This window comes from Rutilus rutilus, assembly GCF_951802725.1.
Source record: "Rutilus rutilus genome assembly, chromosome: 17".
Taxonomy (NCBI): domain Eukaryota; kingdom Metazoa; phylum Chordata; class Actinopteri; order Cypriniformes; family Leuciscidae; genus Rutilus; species Rutilus rutilus.
Window position 1 is genome coordinate 36,630,538 of NC_140230.1, and position 25,610 is coordinate 36,656,147.

General features: G+C 38.2%; 1 protein-coding gene across 1 annotated transcript in view; it reads left to right on the top strand.

Annotated features, from left to right (window-relative positions):
• Positions 1–25,610, top strand: part of csmd3a (CUB and Sushi multiple domains 3a) — a 317,979-nt gene that overhangs the window by 223,273 nt on the left and 69,096 nt on the right. Inside the window, exons 50-55 of the mRNA XM_084386048.1 lie at positions 4,043–4,228; positions 8,524–8,697; positions 13,196–13,369; positions 14,902–15,075; positions 18,189–18,374; positions 23,092–23,265. Coding sequence (XP_084242174.1) covers positions 4,043–4,228; positions 8,524–8,697; positions 13,196–13,369; positions 14,902–15,075; positions 18,189–18,374; positions 23,092–23,265 — 1,068 coding nt within the window. The remainder of the gene's footprint in view (positions 1–4,042; positions 4,229–8,523; positions 8,698–13,195; positions 13,370–14,901; positions 15,076–18,188; positions 18,375–23,091; positions 23,266–25,610) is intronic.

Below are 25,610 nucleotides of genomic sequence, written 5' to 3' on the forward strand. Positions count from 1 at the left end.
ATAACAGGAATGGATTAACTATTCCTCTATTTTGTATATTAAAGTGATTAATTCTTCTAAAGACTGCATTGCTAAAATATTGAATACATTTCTTTTTGTTGTTGTTGTTGTTGTTTATTTGTAATGTAATGGAGATTGAACTGTTGCACAGGTGGTGTCAGATGCCGACTCTCTGATCAGTCGACTCGTTGTTGTATGTTCATTAATACGGCGGAGTGAAGTCTGCGTTCTGCTTCGGCTTTAATAGAAACATCGTTGTTTTGTGGAGTTTATTTGATTAGAATTTAAGCACTCAGTAATTGGACGTCCTATTATACTTCATCACTGTATTGATCGCTGTGAAGAACTCCAGCACTTTTAATTACACATTTCTGCCATTCTGGCTAATTACAGTCTTAGACCCTCTATATAGAAAATATTCTATACATACACACACACATGCATGTGTATATTTAAGAAAAATGTGTTATTTATATATAAAATATTTATATATCTATAGAATATAAATATATATATAGCATATACTTGCAGATTTTTCTTAAATATATACATGCATGTGTGTGTATTTATATATACAAAATAATTATACACAGTACACACACACATATATTATGTAAACAAACTTTTATTTTGTGTGCGTGTGTGTGTGTGTGCGTGTGTGTGTGTGTGTGTGTGTGTGTGTGTGTGTGTGTGCGTGTGTGTGTGTGTGTGTGTGTGTGTGTGTGTGTGTGTGTGCGTGCGTGTGTGTGTGTGTGTGTGTGTGTGTGTGTGTGTGTGTGTGTGTGTGTGTGTGTGTGCGTGTGTTTTTGTGTGTGTGTGTGTGTGTGTGTGTGTGTGTGTGTGTGTGTGTGTGTGTGTGTGTGTGTGTGTGTGTGTGTGTGTGTGTGTGTGTGTGTGTGTGTGTGTGCGTGCGTGCGTGCGTGCGTGTGTGTGTGCATGATGTGGGCAAGATCAGACATTTAATTAATATACACAGTTTCAAGAAAGTTTGATGAATTAAAAAAGTAAAGATTTAAAGTGAGGGATCGACAGTTACGTCACATGAAAACGTCTAAAATATGAATATTTGGTTACACTTTATTTCAAGGTGTCGTTGTTACAGTGTAATCATATATTTAAGTACTGAGTAATTATAATCAACTACATGTACTTACTATAGGGTTAGGGTAGGGTTAGGGTTTGGTTGAGGGTTAGTTGCATGTAATTATGCATAATTTACTGTTATTACTACGGTAAGTACATGTAACATATGTAACAAGGACACTGTAAAATGAAGCGTTACCAAATATTGATGTTTATCTTTGAAATGATTTGATTTCTGTGATCGTATCAAACAGGATTGATGTTTTAGAGCGACACATCCCAGAATTCATCAAATCCACTGTTAATGTTTAGTGATGATTTTCCCTCCTAAATGATGTCACTTCCTGGAGGATGATGTCACTTCCTGGAGGATGATGTAATGAAGGAACAGGCTTTTGTTGTTTGAGGGACAGATTGACAGATCTCGAGACTATTACTCGACTAGTCGATTTTGAAAACAAGTAGTTTTGCACAGGTTGGGGAAGTGAATCCTGAGGTCACTCTGTGGGAACTGACCTCAGACCAGCTGGAAAACCACATCAGTGCTCTGCTCACATCACTGTGATTGGTTAACGAGGAAACTGAGATTAACGAACTGCCTTTGTGATACAGAAAGCGTCTGTACTGGACATTTCTTAATTCTGCTATTTTTATACTGAGAAATGGACCGAATTGAAGAACAAAGTTTGGGAAATAATTCGTGAACATTCCCTGCCCTTCAGACATCTGCTATTTCAGACTTCAACAAACAGAAGTAAATTGTATTTTATAATTCCTGAGGGAAATAACAGGTTATAATACATTCACATTATTTGCATTTACATCTTTGTTTTCTCTTTTTAAATGCATATTTTGGATTTCATCCGCGAGCCATGTAACGCACGCCACGCATTTCCGCCCGGAACAGAATATATAACGCCAGACATGCTTTTGCAAGACTTTCTGATTTCAGAAAAAAAAAGTTGCACCATCGAAAGTTTCTTTATTTCCATATGCACGAGTCCGACAGAATCAGATGTTCCACAACTTCTGTCAGCAGTGAACACATAATGCAGATTCAAAGATTAAACGGGTCATGAACACGTCAGAGCGAACGCACTACAGTGATACAACATCATCACACACTCGTTCAGGAAGACGAATGCACCCGTTCATAATGTGTACTTGCAGTGTAAACAGAAGCAGTGCATCATGTCATAGATTCGCTGGATATGATTAATATCATGCTCGCATTTTATTAGAGTCTACTCAATCGCTTACTCATGACACATCTGCAACACAGCTGGAAGTATTCCCTCATGTCGGACCGGTAATCATTAGCAAACAGTTAATTCATCATTTATAAAGCATTAATAGACATTAATAAGCAGTTTATAGTTATAAATGCTGTTTATAAGCATATCTATAATGTGTTTAATTGTATTTTCATACTTTATTAATGATCAATTTATCATTTCTAAATGAATATAGCATTATTTACAAAGCAGTTGTTCAGGAGTTGTCAGTGGTTCATAAGATCACTTAGAAAGTGTAAGTAAATGATTAATAAACTATTTCAATGTACATTCATAAATCTTTAATAGTTACTTAGTGTGTTAATAGTAATAGTTAGTGTGTTAATAAATGCTTTATTAACATATATTTCTACTGTAATTCAGGGTTAATTCAGTTAATGGAGAAAACAACCAATAAAAAACACACTCATTATACAGACACATGAATATTAATATATGACCGAGTGTTAAACATCGAACCTTATATTACAAACTGCCTAAACGAGGGAGAAAGGCAGAACAACCTTTAAAAGGTCTGATATCTTCACTGGAGCATTACCGTCTCTGAACACACGTCAGTTTAGCAGAAGAATAATGGCAGAGAACTGGTGTGTTCATTGTTCTTTGAATTGTCGGTCTATATCTTTGTCTTCTGTGTATCAGAGTAATTCCTCCTGTCGGCGTGTTCATGATCAGACGTACGGCTGCGTCGGTGTCTTTATCTGCGCGAAGAAGACATGCGCACACACACACACACACACACACACACACACACACACAGGGCTGGTTCATGTTTACAGCACTGGAGATGCTTAACAACAGCCTTAAAGGTGACATATTATGTCCCTTTTCACAAGATGTAATATAATTCTCTGGTGTCCCCAGAATGTGTCTGTGAAATTTCAACTCATAATTCCCCCCAGATCATTTATTATAAGCTTGTCAAATTTGCCCTTTTTCGAGTGTGAGCAAAAACACGCCGTTTTTGTGTGTGTCCCTTTAAATGCAAATGAGCTTTAGCTCCGCCTCCGTTCAGAAGAGGGCGGAGTCTTTACACGAGCTCCGGCAATAACAAAACAGGCCAATCTCACTCATCCAGAATCCCAGAATAACCAGTAGCGAGTGCAGCCTTACGGAGAGACTCAGGAAGAGCTTCTGAATGTTAGTGGAGACATTTGTGTAGTTGTTGTGGAGTTACATTGATCATCTCATCATCATGTTGAACTTCTCCACAAGTGTCCACAGTTCCTGAGGTGTTTATAAGACAGCGGTGACATGTTCTGGTCAATAGTGTTCAGTGCTCATCTGTGCTCAACCACAGAACAGTTTCAGGCTTTGCTGGATCTTCATCATTGCGTTAGAACTGGTCTCTGTTGTCGCGTGTGGAACCAAATGTCGGCTAGTGTGTGTAAACGTGCAGATTAAGGGCCGGTAATATTATAATAAGATCCTCTTCATACGTCAGAAGGAGAGCCAAATCTGATCTGCTTATTTTATAACATGCTTGCAGAGAAAGCCTCACCAGAACACAGTTACTGGGTTTCACTTTTCACGTTTTCTGTGTTGGTAGAAGCACCGATTACAGCACTGACACACGGAAGTCAGATTTTCATGATATGTCCCTTTGATGGAATTTGATGTTCTTTGTCTATGGTCTTGATGGTAAGTGTAGTTGTGTTTTGCAGCTGTGTCGTGTGGGCCGCCGGTGGCTCCTGTGAACGGAGGCGTTCTGGCTGCGGATTATTCTTCAGGAACACGAGCCACGTATTTCTGCAGCGACGGCTTCCGCCTGTCCTCCAAAGAAGTGACGAGCAGCGTGTGTCAGGCGGACGGCACCTGGAGCACGCACAACAAAACCCCTCGATGCACAGGTGAGACTCCATGATGAAACCCCTGAGACGATGCCCTGCTTTAACATCTCCAGGACAGTTCAGGGGTCAAATGATTATATTGATCATGTCTGGGAAAAACAGTCTTAACAACCACTAACGTCTCAGTTTGTGTAAATCTACTTGGGGTTCAGAGTATTTATCTTTTCCCTCATTAATTCCACACATGTTGTGGTTTTGTTTCATTAATACAGTGTATACTTTATTCTTGATTTCCCTGTAAAGAATGGAAGTGAAATGTGACAACATGCCCCATAGGTGACCATATGACAGATTAAAATGTTATCTGATCTAATCATAAAAATATATGAGACAAAAAAAAAAAAATTGACAATAAAATACAATTATTAACTTTTTCATATAAAATAATGCCATTTTTTAAGAAAAAAAAAAAATTTTGGGGAGTTTGACAACAAACACACCGCAAAACAGCTATACAGCATAGTTCAAAACATAATCATAATTAATCATTTCTGAACATTGACTCTCAGTCTTTATTCACCTTTTTCTCATGGTTTCTCAATAGAATTCATAAAAGTATAGAATAGAATATTATAATTCTAATAGGAGCTCATTGTAACGCAGTGTGACAACATGCCCCGCCTGAGCAGCTGGTGTTTAAACCCGCCGAGTGTTTCTGCTGTTAGATCAGCATTAAAGAACAGATATAAGATTAAAATAATATCAGATTTGCCTCATTTTAAATAAAGATGAAAAATTAACTTTAGTAAGAAATCTGCTTTTGCAGTGATTAAATAAATGCTCAGTGATATCTCAAAGATGTTTTAATTTTGCCACATTTTTTCTCTATATAGTGTTGCTATGGCGACTAGTAAATACACTAAGTTTCATCATGATGGCGTGTGTGTTAGTTTGTGCCCCGCTCACACATGACCTCCAAATCAATTTGCATAACACATATCTGAAATATCATCCTTGCATTGATGCATTTGGCAGACGTTTTTATCTAAAGTGACTTGCATTGCATTGAAAGTATAAGTGGTGCATGTGTGTTACTACGAGTCGAGTGTTAGTTTGTGCCTTACATTGCATTCTTCAAGCGTTTGAACCCTTTCCCTTCAGTTGTGGTGTGTCCCAGTATCGGCTCCTTCTCGCTGGATCACGGCAAATGGAGGATCGTCAACGGCTCCCGTTACGAGTACGGCACTAAAGTGGCCTTTACCTGCAACCCGGGCTTCTTCCGGCTCGGCCCCGCACACATCCACTGCACGTCCAACGGCACCTGGAGCTGGAGGAACGAGAGGCCGCGCTGCAAGAGTGAGTGTGTGTTCCTCCAGCGCTGATGCTGTGTGTGTTGTTAGGCCGTCTTTAAGGTCAGACTGCCAGACTAATGATTCTGTCCATGTGTCCTGAAGAGTGAAGGATTAGCAGCTTGTGTGGCGCGCGTCTCTATAGCAAGCGTTGTGTTTATCGTGCAGTTTATACGCGAAAATTAGTTTTTACATGCATATGATACGCATGCGTAGGTTTAGTGGTGGTGTGGGGTGTGTGTGTTTTACACGCAATAAAGTGCGTATCATATGCACGTAAAAACTCATCTTCGCGTATAAACTGCACGATAAACACAATGCGTGCTATCGACACGCTTCATGAGCTCAAGCGTAAAACGGCCACACCGAATCCGTCTTTTCCTGCATTATATTGGGGAGGAAGAATTCAAAGAATTGTAGCAAAGTAATAATGGAACCTGAAGCAACTGGGAAAGTCTCAAAATATAATACATTACTTGCAAAAAAATATATATATATAACATACATATATTACATTTTTGATGTGATGTTCCAAGCTAAAAAATATGTGTATGAAACCTAATGATGCTTTATGCATTTAATCATGTTCATGCAGCCACTGGGAATTATGGGAAATGTTTTTTGTTTGCACAAGCCTCTCTCCTCATAATCCATCAGAATGAATAGAATTATCCCGCTAGCTGTTATAGCAGTAAACACAATTCATGAGAATATCTGAACTCAGCATTCTCAACTTAAATCTTAAAAAATTATGACACATACTAATTTGCTTCAACTTGCTTGAATGAATATTAAAATGAACACTTTCTATGAAGCCCATGCTTATAATGAATTATAGCCCCATTTATACTTATTTATAAGTATTACTATTCTATAAATATATTTATAAAGACTCATTAAGACCTATACTGCATTATAAGAACACTTATAGTTACATTTATATTATTTATAAGTCATGCATTTGCTTTTTCAATGCGCATACTTAGTAATACTTACTTATAAATAAGTATAAATGGGGCTATAATTCATTATAAGCATGGGCTTCATAGAAAGTGTTCATTTTAATATTCATTCAAGCAAGTTGAAGCAAATTAGTATGTGTCATAATTTTTTAAGATTTAAGTTGAGAATGCTGAGTTCAGATATTCTCATGAATTGTGTTTACTGCTATAACAGCTAGCGGGATAATTCTATTCATTCTGATGGATTATGAGGAGAGAGGCTTGTGCAAACAGAAAACATTTCCCATAATTCCCAGTGGCTGCATGAACATGATTAAATGCATAAAGCATCATTAGGTTTCATCTAATGGATTTTGGAACATTGCATCAAAAATGAAATATATGTATGTATGATTTTTATTTTATTCTATTTATTTTTTTCCAGCTCTAAATTGCAAGTAATGCATTATATTTTGTGACTTTCCCAGTTGCATCAGATTTTGTTGATCACATGGGACGAAAGCGTTTTGATTTTTAGATTTTTTTTTATTAATAATGATTTCTATTTTTATTTTTTACATGAATTACAGTTCTTTAAGGAATCATTTGCAGTTTACCACTTCATACAGTGTACTTTTGTTTTGCACAAGCATTTAAAAAAAAAAAGCATGCATCTGTTGCAATTACAAATTGTAACTCTAATTCATATTTCATCATATGAAATCATGCATAGTAACTTCCCATAAGGCTTTATATGGCGACGTTCAGCTTCAGGAAACACGTTTAGGAGCCCTGAGTAAACCCAGTTGTGTGTCATCAGCATCTGCTGTCCTCAGACGGTTGGGTTATCAGTGTTGTGTGTCTGCTGTAACTACAGTCGTGATGAATGTGTTTATGAGGGCCACAATCTAAACATTAGAGGCGCTTTATGACGGATGGCGTCTGACGGGATCCTGGCCAGAACAATTTTCAGAAACATCAGCAGTCGGAGGGAAGATGATGAGAAGTGGAGAACAGATGAAATGATGATGTCAACGCTCCAGAACAATGCAAGCGCATGTATAATCTATCCCAGACCTGCTCAAATCTCCTGCTTCTGACTGAGTTTCAGAGGATCGAGGCTCGATATGAGTGGAGTTTAGGAAACTACAAGTTAAAATGGTTGTATATTTTTAAATGTAACAATCGGATCATGTTTCTGTAACATTATTATCATAAAGTGATCAAACAAAAGCTTACACTCCAAAAAAATGATTCATTCACAAATATCTAAACATTCTTAAATCAAGATTGATTCGCTAAGTCTTTTTTTCTGAAACAAATGATCAAAATTAAATGACTTTTGTAAAACAAGTTTTGTAAAACAAGAACAAGTATCTGCTAATGGGGTCAAAAAAGAAACTTAAGTTAAAGTTCATTTTTCTTATACACTGGCAGATATATTTTTTCTCATTTTAAACATAAACTGACTTAATTTTGATATTGTTTCTCAAAAAAAAAAAGTATATTTAGATATTTGTCATTGAAAACTAGACAATATTAACGGTGTCATTTTAGTTTTTACAGTTTTACTAATATTTTTTAATATTTTATATAAACTTTTATATAAATAATATTTTATTATAGATTTTATTTGACATTGTAGTTATTTTAGTTGAACTTTTAGTCATTTAATTATGTGCTTTTGTAGTTTATTTTTTTTAAAATGTTGCTATTTAGGTTTAATTTATTTTATTTCAGTTTTAGTTTTGATTTATTTCTAACATTTTCGATTAGTTTAAGTTTCAAACAATATTTCTAAACATAATATGTATGTGATTTTATTTCAGTGAACAGAAATGTTTTCAGTTGTAGTAGTTAACGATAATAACCCTGAAAATGACGAAGGAAAACACATTTTTTGCTTGTGCTTGTGCTTTAGTTTGCTACTAAATCTATCAAGTGCAACTTAACGCTTTAAACCTGGTAACCGTGTTTAATACTGAGATTCTTCCATTCTTCCATCCATCGCTGGTGTTTTAAATCACAGTCGACTCATTGTGTTCTCTATTGCCTCTTACTTTAGTCATTTCGTGTGGAGAGCTGCCCACTCCTCCTAATGGAAAGAAGATTGGGACGCAGACGACCTTCGGAGCAACCGCTATTTTTACCTGCAACTCGGGCTTTATTCTGGTGGGCTCGAGTGTTCGGGAATGCCTGTCCTCGGGTCTCTGGAGCGGGACGGAAACACACTGTCTCGGTAACACACATCCCTCGTCTCTTTCACTGCATCACCATGCATTAGCATCACTGCGACCTTTTAATGGACACCGGCTCCTGAAAGGCCAGAACGGGTTCACTGGCATTTCGTCTGGATTCCCATGGCAACTGTGGTTTTAATAATTGTATTATTTTTTTGTTGCATGCACCTGTATCCTCACTTGCAGATGAGAGTTAGTTACAAAAGCATCATTATTATTCCTTCTTAGAGACCGGTTTTGACCTTGACAGAAAAAGCAATCCCATAAAACATTGCGGTGTTTCTCAGTGGGGGGGGGGAGCCATTTTAGGTGATGGAAATGGTGAGAGAATTAAATGTCATTTAATATGTATAAGAATCACTTATTCATCCAAAGAGACTCAAGATATGCATCTTCGTGTTTTCCTGCACTGGGAAAAATATAGTTACATTTGTAGCTAAGAAATGGCACGTGTGTTTGCCACAAATTCACCTTAAAGTGCCCCTGTTATATATTTTTAAATATTATCTTTCATGCTGTGTGTAATACAGCTGATTGTGAATGTAAAAGATCAAAGTGCACGACAAACAGTTATTGTCTTCTAAAAGAAAGAATCGATTCTGAACTGTTGAAATGAGTCATCAGTTATTCCAGTCTCACTTCCTGTTACAAACCTATGTTACAATGTAACAAATTTGCATAATGCCAGCCTCTGGTCTTGATTGGCTGAACAGCGTCTCTTAGCCCCGCCCTCAAACACTGTAGTGTATCTGAGACTGGAAGAGTTTGGTTCGTGTTGTTCGTGTCGAGAAGACGCTGTTTTCTGCTGACAAAGCAAATCCACTGTGATGAGATTGACACGGTAAAACCCACACTTTATATCACTGAGGGAAATTCTGATATGTTAATGAACATTTAGTTTCCGACATGCGCTGTAAGTGGTCGACCAATCACAAAAGACTGGACTGGGCTCTGACCAATCAGAGCAGAGCAGCTCTCAGAGAGGCGGAGTTTAGAGAGACTGAATCTTCAAACTAACCGTTTCAGACTCTTTGAGAAATGAGGAGATGTGCACTGTATATTAGAGACAATTAAAGTGTTTTTTGACATTGGAAGTCTATTTTACGAGACTTTAAAATAGGGGCACTTTATAAAAATACGGTGACAATGTTTCAGGTATTACAGGATGGCAAATTGGTCCCTGTATATTTTGGAACTTATAACCATGTGAGTGATATAATGTTAATATACTAATCTACTTGAACTATCAAAATCTGCTTTTTACCTTAAAATGTTCTTATAACCATCATAATAATTCAGGTGGTACAGTAGAAATCCACACGGTGAATCAGGGTTCATTGTCAGTAGAGATGAATGACCAATATTCATGTACAGTGTCACACACACAAAGACAAAACTTAGGGATTTACCAAACCAAACCAGCTGAGGAGAATCACAACACTACAAACTTTGATTTAAAGCAAAAAAGTATTTGCAAATCAGACAAAGATACAAGAACTTAACAGCTTTAGTGAGGGAAAGAACTACTCATTAAAAAAAAAAAAACAATATAATTTAAGTGTATTGCACAATACAAATATTCAAGTATTTTGAGAGCGTGGGGAGATCGACTCGATGACATCATTCATGGAAGTGGGCGGAGCTAACGAGATCTGTTGGCATGTTTCGACTCTGATTGGTGGAATTCTCTAAACAGCATCATGGGTAATGTAGTTTCTCACCACGAATTCTCCTGTTAAACAGGACCATTTTAAAACTAAGTTGAAATGATGCGAGCTGACGGCTTGGGCAGAAAATGAAGTGAGAGAAGGCAGAGGTGAAGAAGTGATTTCTCTGCAGAAGCTGAGCGGACTCGCTGCTCTGTGAAGTGTGTCGGCCTCTGCTGAGTTCTGTCATCACTCAGATCTGAGAGCGAACGCCCTGACAGATCTCCACTCTTTCTCCCCCGTCACGCCGTCTCGCAGTAAAACAACCCTTTGTCCACCGAAAGAGTCTAAAATGCGTTCTGTTGATCCTCGGATACGTGGATATTGCAGGATCTGTTGTGAGATTGAACACTGGATCATGAATATCTCTGTTCGCCGCACACCATGTGACTTACACACGTGTAGGCAATAACATTCATATCCAATCACAGGCTGATCTCGGCACGGGAACTTTAACAGCGATTCTCATTCCATTCCTTATCCATCAGAGACTCTTTATGGGATTTTGAGGAACGAGGAATCATAACAGTTTTATTGCATTTATTACCCTCAGTGATAAAACATATTTAACATAATTAATCAAGTGAATAAAAAGTCCAAGCAATAAAACAAACTGTTCAAAATACTTTTCAATGTCTTTGTAGTCTCTTCTGCTCACCAAGGCTGCATTTATTTGAGCAAAAATACAGTAAAAATGTGAAATATTATTTTATAAAATTAAATCATCTCTGGTGTTGTGTTCAAATGGTTTGAGTCCTATTTAGCAGATCGTTCTCAGTATGTTTGCATGGGGAAAAATAAATCTGAGGCCGCATTAGTTCAGCAGGGTGTCCCGCAGGGGTCAGTGCTAGGGCCGACTTTGTTCTGCATTTATATGCTCCCACTTGGTGACATTATTAGAAAATACGGTCTGGGGTTTCATTGTTACGCTGATGACACGCAGATCTATGTTAACACACTCCCGGATCCTAATCTTGCAATCACAGCATGTATGGAAGAAATTAAGTTATGGATGCATGCCAATTATCTTAAACTTAATGAATCAAAAACAGAATTTCTAATTGTTGGTATGCCGACAGCCTTGCACAAGTTTAACTGTCAAAATCTGATCACTGATTCTGATTTGCTGGCCCCAGCATCACAGGTGCGAAATGTAGGTGTTATTTTTGATTCACATTTGTCTTTTGATGCCCATTGGTTTCAAAATCAGCTTTTTTTCATCTAAAAAATATTGCCAGAATTCGGCCTTTTATATCCCTGCCAGATGCGGAAAAGCTTATCCATGCATTTATCACATCGAGACTGGATTACTGTAATGCACTATACTCTGGTCTCCCTGATAAACATATTAAGAAATTACAGTATATCCAAAACTCTGCCGCACGCGTATTAACACACACAACTGTACAGCAGCATATTTCCCCTGTTCTTTATGAACTCCATTGGCTTCCAGTAACGGCACGTATCGATTTTAAAATCTTGATTTTAACATATAAAGCCATTCATGGGATAGCACCGGAATACCTTTGTGATCTAGTTGCTCCTTACATTCCAAATCGTTCTCTCCGCTCGTCTGACTCTTCTACTCTACAGCAGCCCACATTCAAATTAAAGTCGATGGGTGGACGCTCCTTTACGGTTACCGCCCCACGGTTGTGGAATAAACTTCCTCTTGTGATTAAAAATTCCCCAACTCTGGACTGCTTTAAGAGGTCTCTAAAGACCCATCTTTTTAAAAATGCTTATTGTCTTTGAAGTGTTGTCTGATTTTTCTGTTTTTAATTATTGTTTAACTATCTTATATTATGTTTACTATACTATGTAGCGCTTTGGGTTGGAGAAAAGCACATTACAAATAAAATGCATCATCATCATCATCATCTTTGTGAATATATAGTAAAGTGTAATTTATTCCTGTGATCAAAGCTGAATTTTCAGCATCATTACTCCAGTCTTCAGTGTCACATGATCCTTCAGAAATCACTCTAATATGAGGATTTGATGATCAAGAAACATTTATGATTATTATCAATGTTGAAAACAGTCATATTTTTGTGGAAACCGTGATGAATTTTGCCATTGATGAATTGAAAGAACTACATTTATTTGAAATAGAATATTTTGAAACATTATACATTTATTTAATGCACTTTTGACACATTTTTTAACACACATTGGTGTATTGGTGCATTTCACAAAAGGTGCACTTATAGTCTTTAATTTAATCCCAGGAAACTACAGTATGAATCACATGTTCAAAAGCTGATGTTCGTTCATATGTGGGCAACGATTAATCACATCCAAAATAAAACTTTGTGTTTACATAATATATGTGTGTGTACTGTTTATAATTATTTTGTATATATAAATACACACACAATGCATGTACTGTATATATTTAAGAAAAATGTGTTATTTATATATAAAATATTTATATTTATATATAATCTAAATATATATACAGTGTATACATGCAAATATTTCTTAAATATACATGCATGTGTGTGTGTTTATATATACAAAATAATTATTCACAGCACACACACATATATTATGTAAACACAAACTTTTATTTTGGATGTGATTAATCGTTGCCCATCACTAATGTAAAAGCAACCCAACAGAATATGCTTTGACTGTCGTCATAACCCGTGTGTTTTATGTGCATGTTTTATGTTTTATACATCCATTCATAAATCATGTGTTTTCCTCTGATTGAGTCCTGAAATCTGATTGGTTGATAGAAATGTTGAAGCACATGTATTGACACGTTCTCCTTGCTCTTTCCCAGCCGGCCACTGTGGCGTTCCGGAGAGGATCGTGAACGGTCAGGTGGTCGGTGAAAACTTCGGCTACAGGGATACAGTAGTTTACCAGTGTAATCCGGGTTTCCGGCTCATCGGTTCCTCCGTGCGGATCTGCCAACAGGATCACAACTGGTCCGGGCAGCTCCCGTCCTGTGTGTGTGAGTAACACGCAATAACACACACCGGGGGGGAACGTTTGCTTCACATCCAAGAGGATTAGTTTGACATGTAATGCAGGCAAACCCTGAATCAGCTCGTGACAGGCATCACACAAATCCTGATGTTACCAATGAAGCATCTGAAGGGGAAAACACCAACTCTATCTGATTTTGTGTGGGTGATTTGGACGTTTGCCTTGTTTTATTTGTGATGCCCAAAAGCAAAGCTTCTTAGATAAATGCATAAATGCATTTTAATTTTTCTCGTCAAGCATTGGAGACTCTTATTCTACAAATTGATGGAAATATGCTAGAAGTCAAACATTAGGACACACTTGACTTAATGTTCATTATCTTAACAACCTTCTGACCTAGAAAACGTGGCTGCGCAAATATAAATAATGATTTCAAATTAATTTGAACAGTGCAGTTCAATAATTTGAAAAAAAATGTGAATAATTATGGACAAATAAATGGTTTTATCTCACAGAACGGGTGAAGATGGTCTATTGTAATGCTGTGTTGTTGTTTTTTGTGTTTTTTTGTTTTGTTTTACAGTGTGTTTGCGTTTTTTAAAATGAGAAAAATGAAAATGAAAATATTAAAGTCCCCCTGTGGTGAAAATCAAGCTTTTAATGTTGTTTATATGTCTATGTGGTGTTTTTGAATATGCTTTAAGACAAAGCATGTGTAAATTCATAAGTCAACACCATTGCTGAGTATTTTCTCCTTAAAGGAACATGGCAAATTTTTGGGACTTTATCTTATTCCCCGTATCCCCCAGAGTTAGATAAGTCCATCTCCGTGCGTGCCGTAACTCTGTCTGACGCACCCACCGCTAGCCTAGCTTAGCACAAAGACTGGAGGTAAATGGCTCCAGCTAGCATACTGCTCCCAATAAGTGACAAAATAACGCCAACTTCTTCCAATTTACATGTTGTGATGTGTATAGTCACAGCGTGTTTGAATAACAAGATCACATGAGACAGCCATCTTCTAACCGTATACACAGCCGAAGCACTGCTACTTTGGCGGAGTGATTTGCTAGCAGCGCCTGAGAAGCCCCGTGGTGAGGAGCAGAGTTCGCTCAGAGTTGGAGTAAATCACTCCGCAGAAGTAGCAGTGCTTCGGCTTCTGAGAATATAGTTCCCAGTGTGTATACAGTTAGAAGATGGCTGTGTCTCATGTGACCTTGTTATTTGTACACACTGTGACTATACACATCACAACATGTAAATAGGAAGAAGTTGGCGTTATTTAGTCACTTATTGGGAGCAGTATGCTAGCTGGAGCCATTTACCTCCAGTCTTTGTGCTAAGCTAGGCTAGCGGTGGGTGCGTCAGACAGAGTTACGGCACGCACGGAGATGAGAAGGGTATGTATGGACTTATCTAACTCTGGACATTTAAATATGTCATTTTGGAGATCAAAGATGAGTTTTAAGCGATAAAATGATTGACTACAGGGGGACTTTAAAGAATGATCTGGTTTATTCAGACTTTTGACGGTCGTTTTGCTGGTTTGTGTTTCAGCCGTTAGCTGTGGTCATCCGGGCAGCCCGATCTACGGTCGCACGGTTGGCGACGGCTTCAACCTGAACGACGTGGTGAACTTCTTCTGCAATAACGGCTATATTCTGGAAGGCCCGTCTCGAGCGCAGTGCCAGTCGGACCGCCAGTGGAGCCGCCAGCCGCCAACATGCAGAGGTTTGGACCCCATCCGCTCTGTTCTCACTTATTTTGATGGTCCCTTTAACACATTCTGTTGAAGTAACGTTGCACCTACATGTCTGCTAACTCTCATTAGCGTGTAGACTATAGACTAAACACATAATACGCATGTGCACGCTGTCTGCGTTTTCACAGATTCGAGTTTTTGAAGTTTACGCAGAGATGATTACGTTTTTCTAAATGTTTAGCTTGTAACCTGTTTCAAGGTTTGCGTTCTCGAGCTCCAAACACTGTTGTTGTGCAAATGAACGGCCAGAACACATTAAAAGTTTTTGTTTTCTGTGAGAACGGTGTGTGTTAGCGGCCAATAAGTTAATAACTAATGATCTTTACAACAGAAGTGAATCAATCAAAACTAACTTTAGCTGGACAATAACTTTATTCTAGAGCTGCTGTAAAGCCTAAACAATCTCTGTTACTGTAATCTCCTATCATCACTGTAAAGCTGCTTTGGAACAGTCTATATTGTTAAAAGCTATAAAGAGTTGGCAGATATTAAGCAGAGAGTCGACTAATACTCTAATGAGAGTTAGTGGGCATGTAATTGCACAGTTACTTATAGTCAACAGAATGTCCAAAAGGGACCATTAAAATAAAGTGTTACCCACCTGAGAACCTTTTCATCGTTCCTAGAAGTATTGACGAAAGTTCCCGGTGTTTGGCGTGTTCGCACCGCAGGAACTAGAAACGATTTTAGTTCTAGGAACTCATTTGGAGGAACTAATTTACTCGTACTTCAGAGTCGGCCTAAACCAGCGCTATAGACCTTATGCGCCAGAGAAACAAGCGCGCAGCATCTTTAGAATATTGTCTTTTAACTTCCGTTTCTGCGGTCGCTCTGTATATCTCTATGGCGCTGCTGTCCAGGAGTAATTAGCTTTTGAAGTGGATTTACTTAATGTAAAGTTAACGAAAGTTATCATGAGGATTGTAATGTTTAAAGCAGATGTCTTAACGAATATCAGTAGACCGGGAAGATTTTAAAACGAGCCGTTCATTCATAAATACGCAAGGTTGGTCTATAGGCTACATAAGGTCTATAGGACCTACAGTGACGTCAGTGTTTGCTGATTGGCCGAACGCACGCGAAACACCAGCATCCGCCATTTTTAATAAAGGCTGTGTAAACACACAGATTATAGCCTATATATTTACTCCAGAAACTAACTCTACGAACATGAAAAACAGTGATAGATGAACCTCTAAACCTTTACGCTGAGGAGAAAACCAAACACAGCTTTGAGGAGACCAAGAGAGTGTTTCTGCTCAGCAACACTGGACATCAAACACATGCTAATAACTCTTCATTACTGTCTACTTTCTATGTATAACAGTTTTATCTGATAACGTATGAGACAGATCGTAAACTAATGAACAGGAGAATGTGAGCTCAGTCGTTCTCAGCGCCGTCAAAATAAAAGTCCCAACAACAAGCGTGTCTCACGTCACTTCAGAGTTCCTACTGGCGGTGCGAACGCAACCAGGAGAACGTTCCTGAGGGAACCATTAGTTCTCCGGGAACCACCCTGGTGGAGAGATCCTATAACTACCCGGAGCAAAAGCCCCTATTATAGCGAGAGTTAAGCACTGTGGCACTGATGGAAATGACTTTTAGGCTGCGGTTAAAAAGAAATGACCAATTTCATCTCTGAGAGCCTCTGGCCCTCTTTCAGCCGACTCGTTCACTCGGGTCTGAATAGCCACAGATTAGCCCTGCAAATCAGAAGATGAGATGTATGTTTTGAAGCTAATCTCTGCTTTGTTAGCGGCGTGATTACGAGCGTCTCAGAGGATCGGCTGGAGTGTTTGACTCGCGTGAAGAGATCAGCAGTGATGATGGCCTGATTACATGACTGGAATGTGCTTTTGTCCAATAATAATGGACAAATAAATGGTTATCTCACTGAACGGGTGAAGATGCTCTATATGGTTTTACTTTTGTTATGCAGCAAGTTTAATATGATAAAATAGCTTAAAATGATTGTAAATACTGTATTGTAATAATAAAAAAAAAAAGTTTTTTAAAGAGTCTCTTCTGCTCACCGAGGCTGCATTTATTTGAGCAAAAATACAGTAAAAATTGTAGAATATTATTAGAATGTAAATCCGCTGTTTTCTATGTGAATATACAGTAAAGTGTAATTTATTCCTGTGATCAAAGCTGAATGTTCAGCATCATTACTCCAGTCTTCAGTGTCACATGATCCTTCACAAATCACTCTAATATGATGATTTTATGATCAAGAAACATTTATGATTATTATCAGTGTTGAAAACAGTTATTTTTATTTTTATTTCAGGATTCTTTGATGAATAGAATTTATCTGAAATAGAAATCTCTTGTAACATTAAACACTAACCATTTAAAAGTTAAAGAAATAAATGGGGGAAATAAATAAAATAAATCAATACTTTTACTCATCAAGGATAAATTAAATTGTTGTTGTAAACTGTTTTCAACATTGATAATAATAATGTTTGCTGATCATCAAATCCTCATATTAGAGTGATGTGTGAAGGATCATGTGACACTGAAGACTGGAGTAATGATGCTGAACATTCTGCTTTGATCACAGGAATAAATTACACTTTACTATATATTCACGAAAACAGCTGGAACATTGGAATATTATACATTTACATTGGAATAATATTTCACAATATTTCTGTTTTTATTGTATTTTTAATCGAATAAATGCAGCCTTGGTGAGCAGAAAAGGCTTCTTTCAAAAACATAAAAAATCGTACCGCTCCAACTTTCGACTGGTAGTATATATATATATAGATATAGACATATCACAGGAATAAATAATTACATTTTACAATATATTCACATAAAAAAGTTATATTATCTTGTAATAATATTTCACTATTTTTACTGTTTTTTGATCGAATAAATGTATCATTGGTGACCAGAAGAAACTTCTTTCAAAAACATCTAATCATACTGACCTCAAACTTATGAGCCGTAGTGTGTGTATATAAACAGAAATAATAAAATACATCTCCTCAAATACATGATTGTGTTTTATTCATGAATTGTCGTGGCTTGCAACACTTATTATACTTTTTCTGTTTGTGTTCTTCAGTCGTCAACTGCACTGATCCCGGTATTCCAGCAAACTCAATCAGGAAGAGCAAAATCGAGTACGGGAACTTCACTTTCGGGACCGTCGTTTCCTACGACTGCAATCCCGGGTATTACCTCTTCGGCTCGTCGGTTCTGACCTGCCAGCCGGTGGGATACTGGGACAAACCGCTACCAGAATGCCTGGGTACGTCTGTGCCTCTTCACTTTACTTCTCATTATTTCCACTTTTATCTTTGCCAATCTTTGAACTCTCTCCATCTGAGAGGCGATAGTAAATGTCACAGGTTAGTCAAGCGCAACGTTCGGTTCAAAGAGCTCTTATGATGGAGACTTCATGTCTGTGTGAAAGCTTTAAAAGTTTCCCAGAGTTTCCCGCAGTGGACGGCGGTGAATTTAACACACCTTTTCTACAGTTTGCCAAAGCGAGGAGTATTAAGGTCAAGAGCGCATTCATTAGAGAGACGTGTTCATTTGCCTGTGAGAAAGTAATTGCCTCCCGCTCTCGCTTTCCGTCTCTGTCCCTGTAATTGCTTCAAACCTGAACTTGATCATTTCTTGTCGGTTTCCAGCGAGATGCTTACACTGACCGTGAAGGAAAGGCAACAATCCTGCTAGCTGTCTATTAGCCTTGTTTCTCTCTCTAGTTTACACAAGGTGATTCTGCACTTTACTTAGTCGACAGAGGCTACTTGGGAATTTTAATGAGCAGCCTCTTCTCCCCCGTCAGCCTTTCAGCCGGATGAATATTATGAAAATGTGCACCTCCTCGGTTTTATTCGGGTGCATTTACAATTCAAAAGAAAGCAAACATCAAAACCAGGCCTGAAAAGAAGCTTAGCTAAATTAAATTGAAGAGCTTATGTGTGTTTCTCCAGCAGCGCACGAGAGATGAATTAATGCTGTTAAGATGTGAACAACTACACACTCCGCTAATCTGAACGACTTTCATGGTTCATTTGGTTACACTTTACAATAAGGTTCATTTATTAAACATTAGTTAATGCATTAACTAACATGAACTAACAATGTGCAATGCATTTGTTTCTGTTTTTGTTCATCTTTGTTAATGTTAGTTAATAAAAATACAGATGTTCATGGTTAGTTCATGTTAGTTCACAGTGCAAGATTTGAATAATGTATTAGTAAATGTTGAAATTAACATTAACAAAGATTAATAAATGCTGCATAAGTGCAGTTCTTGTAATACATTCGGCTATGGTGATGTATTTAGATCCTCTGTAATCTTCATTTGAGGAACAGACTGAGATTTAAGTAGTTATTTATTGAAAATATGTCCCTCCTGCCAGCATTGAATCAGAGAGTTGAACTTATAAACTCAAGTTCAACTCAATAATCCGTTCTTAGTTGTTTTCGAGTTAACCACAGCATTCACAACCAAATCAATCACAAACCACAGCCAATCAGAAGAGAGTGTGGGCGGAGTCTCTCTGCAAGCTCACTGCACTCGCAACCAAATCAATCACAAATCACAGCCAATCAGAAGAGAGTGTGGGCGGAGTCTCTCTGCAAGCTCACTGCACTCACAACCAAATCAATCACAAACCACAGCCAATCAGAAGAGAGTGTGGGCGGAGTCTCTCTGCAAGCTCACTGCACTCGCAACCAAATCAATCACAAACCACAGCCAATCAGAAGAGAGTGTGGGTGGAGTCTCTCTGCAAGAGCACTGCAAGAGCAACCAAATCAATCACAAATCACAGCCAATCAGAAGAGAGTGTGGGTGGAGCCTCTCTGCAAGCTCACTGCACTCGCAACCAAATAAATCACAAACCACAGCCAATCAGAGGAGAGTGTGGGTGGAGTCTCTCTGCAAGAGCACTGCAAGAGCAACAAAATCAATCACAAATCACAGCCAATCAGAAGAGAGTGTGGGTGGAGCCTCTCTGCAAGAGCACTGCACTCGCAACCAAATCAATCACAAACCACAGCCAATCAGAAGAGAGTGTGGGTGGGGCCTCTCTGCAAGCACACTGCACTCGCAACCAAATCAATCACAAACCACAGCCAATCAGAAGAGAGTGTGTGTGGAGTCTCTCTGCAAGAGCACTGCACTCGCAACCAAATCAATCACAAACCACAGCCAATCAGAAGAGAGTGTGGGTGGGGCCTCTCTGCAAGCACACTGCACTCGCAACCAAATCAATCACAAACCACAGCCAATCAGAAGAGAGTGTGTGTGGAGTCTCTCTGCAAGAGCACTGCACTCGCAACCAAATCAATCACAAACCACAGCCAATCAGAAGAGAGTGTGGGTGGGGCCTCTCTGCAAGCTCACTGCACTCGCAACCAAATCAATCACAAACCACAGCCAATCAGAAGAGAGTGTGTGTGGAGTCTCTCTGCAAGAGCACTGCACTCGCAACCAAATCAATCACAAACCACAGCCAATCAGAAGAGAGTGTGGGTGGAGTCTCTTTGCAAGCTCACTGCAAGAGCAACCAAATCAATCACAAATCACAGCCAATCAGAAGAGAGTGTGGGCGGAGCCTCTCTGCAAGCTCACTGCACTCGCAACCAAATATTGTTGTTCCACGACGTGGCAGAAATAAAAACCGTTTCTGAAACTGAATCACTGGTTAGGACACAAAACATTTCTACTAAACAATAATGTTCTACATGGCAGCAGTGGCTGTTTGTTACAGATGGCTTCTCTTATTGGGAAAAAAACGCTATTTCAGAGCAGAAATATAGAGATTTTGTCTTTTAACTATATCTTCCAGACACCTATCAAATACATTATGGATGCTAAGCGAAGTGTGTCAGACAGATATTCAATAAATAAGCTTTTGTTGTGCAACAAAAATATCATAGTCCTCAGAATAAAAAAGATTATGCATGATGATTTGAACATTGCTCACCGCAGTAAAGTCCCATAGCAATTGTGTTGTTGCTGAAGACAGAAAAGCAGGGCTGAATTTAGAGATGTGTTCTCTGTAATCTTGCAAATGTTACGTATTGTACGAGGTCCTTTTCCTCTTTGCTAAACTTCACACACGCAGAACTTGTTTTTGGAGATCTTCCGAGAGGGTTAAAGGGGTCATATAATGCCATTTTTGTTAAGTTAATATGATTCTTTAGGGTCTAAATGAAAAGTTTGTAATATACTTTAATTTGAAAATTCTCATTAGTATTGTAAGAAAACACTGGTCAAAAACAGCTCTGTTTTCAGCACGCCGTTTTAAGTGCATGTGTCTTTAAATGATAATGAGCTTTGCTCACCCCGCCCCTCTGTTTCTGTGGGCGTTTGACACAACACACAAGGAGTGTTGCCTTGACAACAGTTGAGGATATATTTTGGAGAATGGCAGCGGGAGTTTCTGAGGACACATCTGTGCAACCGTATCAATTTGAACCGGAGTCGGACCCGGAACAAGGTGACGGACCCAAAGAAGTTCGACAATTAAGGCTCGAACAGGACGTTTCTGAATGGTTGGTTAACGTAATGTCACTTTGATCTATCTTTGTGTGTACTGGCAGGGTAGAGTAGTGAGATACGAACGCTATGTGTTTACTGATGTATACGTTAGTTCATTGACAGATTGATGTTACAGCTAATGGTTATGAAAAACTTTTTTCCGGTAAATGTAGGCTTGTCCGTGATGCGTAACGTTATCTATGCAGTGTTAGGTACAGCTGTCAGGCCTGAAGCAACACATACTCAGACAGGAGCTAATACCTTTTTCAATGTTCTCGTTTGTAAAGCAGTCTGGTGTGAGAAATGATTCGCGCAAACATGAAAGCATTGACGTTGATCGTGGGGAATATTCCCTTCGAAAACAAACTCAGCCACTGCGTCTTCAGCGGTTCGGATTTAGGAACATCAGAATGATGCTGTGTTCGTTATTACACCCAAGAACACCACAGTCGCTGAGACGCCATTCTGCTCCAGCGTATCAACAATGGCGGACTATGATGACAGCTCGCTCAGGGCGGGTCTGTGTTGAAACGCTGCTGTCAATCAACAATCGTGGGAGGGGCGTCCGACCGTGTGACGTCACAAGGTCGAACGGCTCGATTTGAGACAGGGAAAACATATAAGGAGATTAAAAAAAAAAACACTGGATGGATTTTTATCATTTTATGATGGTTGTGTACAGGCACTGCCAACACACATTTCAGTACAATCAACTTGCAAAAGTGCATGTACCATTATATGACCCCTTTAAAGCCAGACCCACACAGACCTTCACATTCCCACTGATATGAAAACGCCAATCATTGACAGTCGAGTCAACTTGTATTGTCATTCAACATTTTTGTCTCTTTTTTTTTTCCAGGTGTACCATCATTTTGTAAATGCTAGTGTTTCAACAACATGTAAACTTGAATTATGAATTTGATTTTATACTATAAATAACTAGTAATTCAATCTACTGTAATCTCAGCATAAAGTCCCCCTGTGGTGAAAAATCCAGCTTTTAATATTGTTTATGTGGTGTTTTTAATGTGCTTTAAGACAAAGCATGTGTAAGTTCATAAGTCGACACCATTGCTGAGTATTTCCTCCTTAAAACTGCAGTGAACCAAAGACAGTCTCAAAAACACGCTTTGAAATCGCTGGTGTTTCTGACGTCACAAACTACCTTGTAACCAATCAGATCAACGTGTGATCGTCAACCAGTGGATCTCTGAGCTGAGTGAGTGAGTGGAGGCGGGGCTCATTTGCATATTCATAGAACCACGCATACTAAATGAGGCAAGGGTGTCGAGTTACATTCAAGGTATTTTCAAGGAAAAAACATTTAAATATGTCATTTTGATGATCAAAGATGAGTTTTAAGGAATAAAATGATTGACTACAGGGGGACTTTAAACATTAAAGCTAGAAGAATAACCCGAGCTGTGAGTTGAAGTGAGTGATTGATGTGTGTCTCCTACAGAGGTGGACTGTGGTCACGCTGGTTCTCCTCCTCATGCCGTTGTGACGGGAGAGAAATTCACCTTCGGATCTACAGTTCACTACAGGTGTTTAGAAGACCGAGCTCTGATTGGTGAATCCACTCGCTCCTGCCAGCTGAACGGCCAATGGAGTGGCTCGCAGCCACACTGCTCAGGTAAGACACACCTGGGCTGACAAAACGTTTTTTTAAACGGAAACGGTGGTCCGTTGAACACCCTGTTCTGATGACGCAAGAGTTAAACTACGGCAGCTGAGAAGGACATTCCGTGTGTTCTTTCGGAGCCTGATGAAATCGGTATAAATATGTGACCCTGGACCACAAAACCAGTCACATGGGTCCATTTTCGTAAGGATGGTGTGGTTTGTTAGGATAGGACAATATGTGGCTGAAACACAACTAGTGAAAATCTGGAATCTGAGGGTGCAAAAAAATCTAAACATTGAGAAAATCTCCTTTAAAGTTGTGCATTTATGTTGGCGATTGTGCTGCATTCACTCACAAAAATAAATATTTTATATATTTACGGTAGGAAATTTACTAAATATCTTCATGGAACATGATCTTTACTTAATATCCTAATGATTTTTGGCATAAAAGAAAAATCGATAATTTTGACCCATACAATGTATTGTCGGCTATTGCCACAGATATACCCGTGCGACTCGAGACTGGTGACGTGATCCAGGGTCATGTGTTTAATACTACAAAATGCGCTTGATGTATTCCGTCCAGAATAACAGAGAACATCTCCAATCTAATTATTGTGATCCAACATTTGCCTCGCATTTCAGGATGAAAAGACAAACATTTCATGTGAAGGATAATCCACTTCTTATCTCCGAGACTGGGTTATGATCTATAAGACCTTATTATTTTTATTATGAGTATTAGGCTTATCATTATTGCTGATAACTGTTGATATGCTATATTTTTACTATAAAACTCTTACGACTAACACAACCCGGAAACCGTAGCGCACCGGTTTGAGCTTGAACGTGCCACAGCTCTTACTCAAACTGGAACGTAAAGGCTTAGTAACTACTAGCTACTCCTTTGCACCATTCCTTTAAAGTAATGCATTGTGGGATAATATGCCGTTTACCTTCAATGATCCAATAGCAGCCTTGAAATATGTGAGCGGAAGTTGAGCTTAAACGCTGTGAATTTCAGTTTATCCTTCATTATAACTTCTTTTTCCTCGCTTAAATAACGGTAAAAATACATTTCCTTTAAATGCGACACTTAGTCACAAATAACAAAAGGCATTTTTAGATGTAAATAACATTCAGAAACATGTATTTGAAATCATTAGGGATCAATTGATAAATACTTGTACAAAAAATATTAGAAATTACATTTGTTTATTCTGAAGGATTTTACACTGCTGAAATTTAATCATTGGCAGAAATGTATATTTTATAATAAATTGTATTTATTTATTAATCAACATGCCAATTCATGCTAGCAACTTGCTAAAACGTGCTTGGATCATGCTAGCAATGTGCTAAAACATGCTAGATTAATGTTAAAACATGTCAGGGTCATGCTAATGTTATTCTACCAATGCAATTAAAACATGCAAGGATCATGTTAGCAAAATGTAAAATAATCTTAAAACATGCTAGCAACATGCTAAATCATGCTAGAATTATGTTAGATAAAATGTTAAATCATGTTAGCAACTAAATAAAAGATGTTAACATTGAGGTAAAACATGCTAAGAGATGCTACGAACATGCTTAAACATGATAGGATCATGCTAGCAATGTGTTAAAACATGCTAGATTAATGCTGATAAAACATGCTAGGAAACTTATAAAACTTTCAGGCTTTGTCAAGCCAACATAAAAGTTTGTCCCGACGAACTTCACTTTCTTCTAGCTAATTAGTGTATTTTATCATATTGCTCTTTTTGCTAATTTATGGGAATAAATTAAGTTAGGAATAATTGACTCTGGACTCTCCATTATTGAAAATGTATGACCATGCCAAAGTGACCATGACCTGAAGTGCATTATTTTTCATAAGTCAATTATTCTCATACCAGGGTTTGACCATATTTGTAGACATTTTTAGGTTTTTGTTCCTAAAACTACTTTCTTGCACATCTTGAAGACGCCGAAGCCGTTGCTACTAGTTTAACGAAGTCATTCAGGCTCATATGGAGGCTTGTGCTGTTTCTGTGCAGTTTTTAAGTCAAGTCACAAGTGTTTATATATTATGAAACCAATTCAGTTTCAGCAATAAGCATCTCTACAGAAGATAATAGTGTCATTATTGTTATTCAGCTCAGTTTAGTTCACTGTTGATCCAGTTCAGTTCAATAACAGTGTCTATGTTGCAAAGTGTGTGTTATTATCCAGCAAAATTCAGTTCAAATGTTCTCATCTGATAGTATGTGCAGTTATATCGATAATATTACTGAATATGAATTGTATTTTAAACCAGAGAGAGAGAGAGAGAGAGAGAGAGAGAGAGAGAGAGAGAGAGAGAGAGAG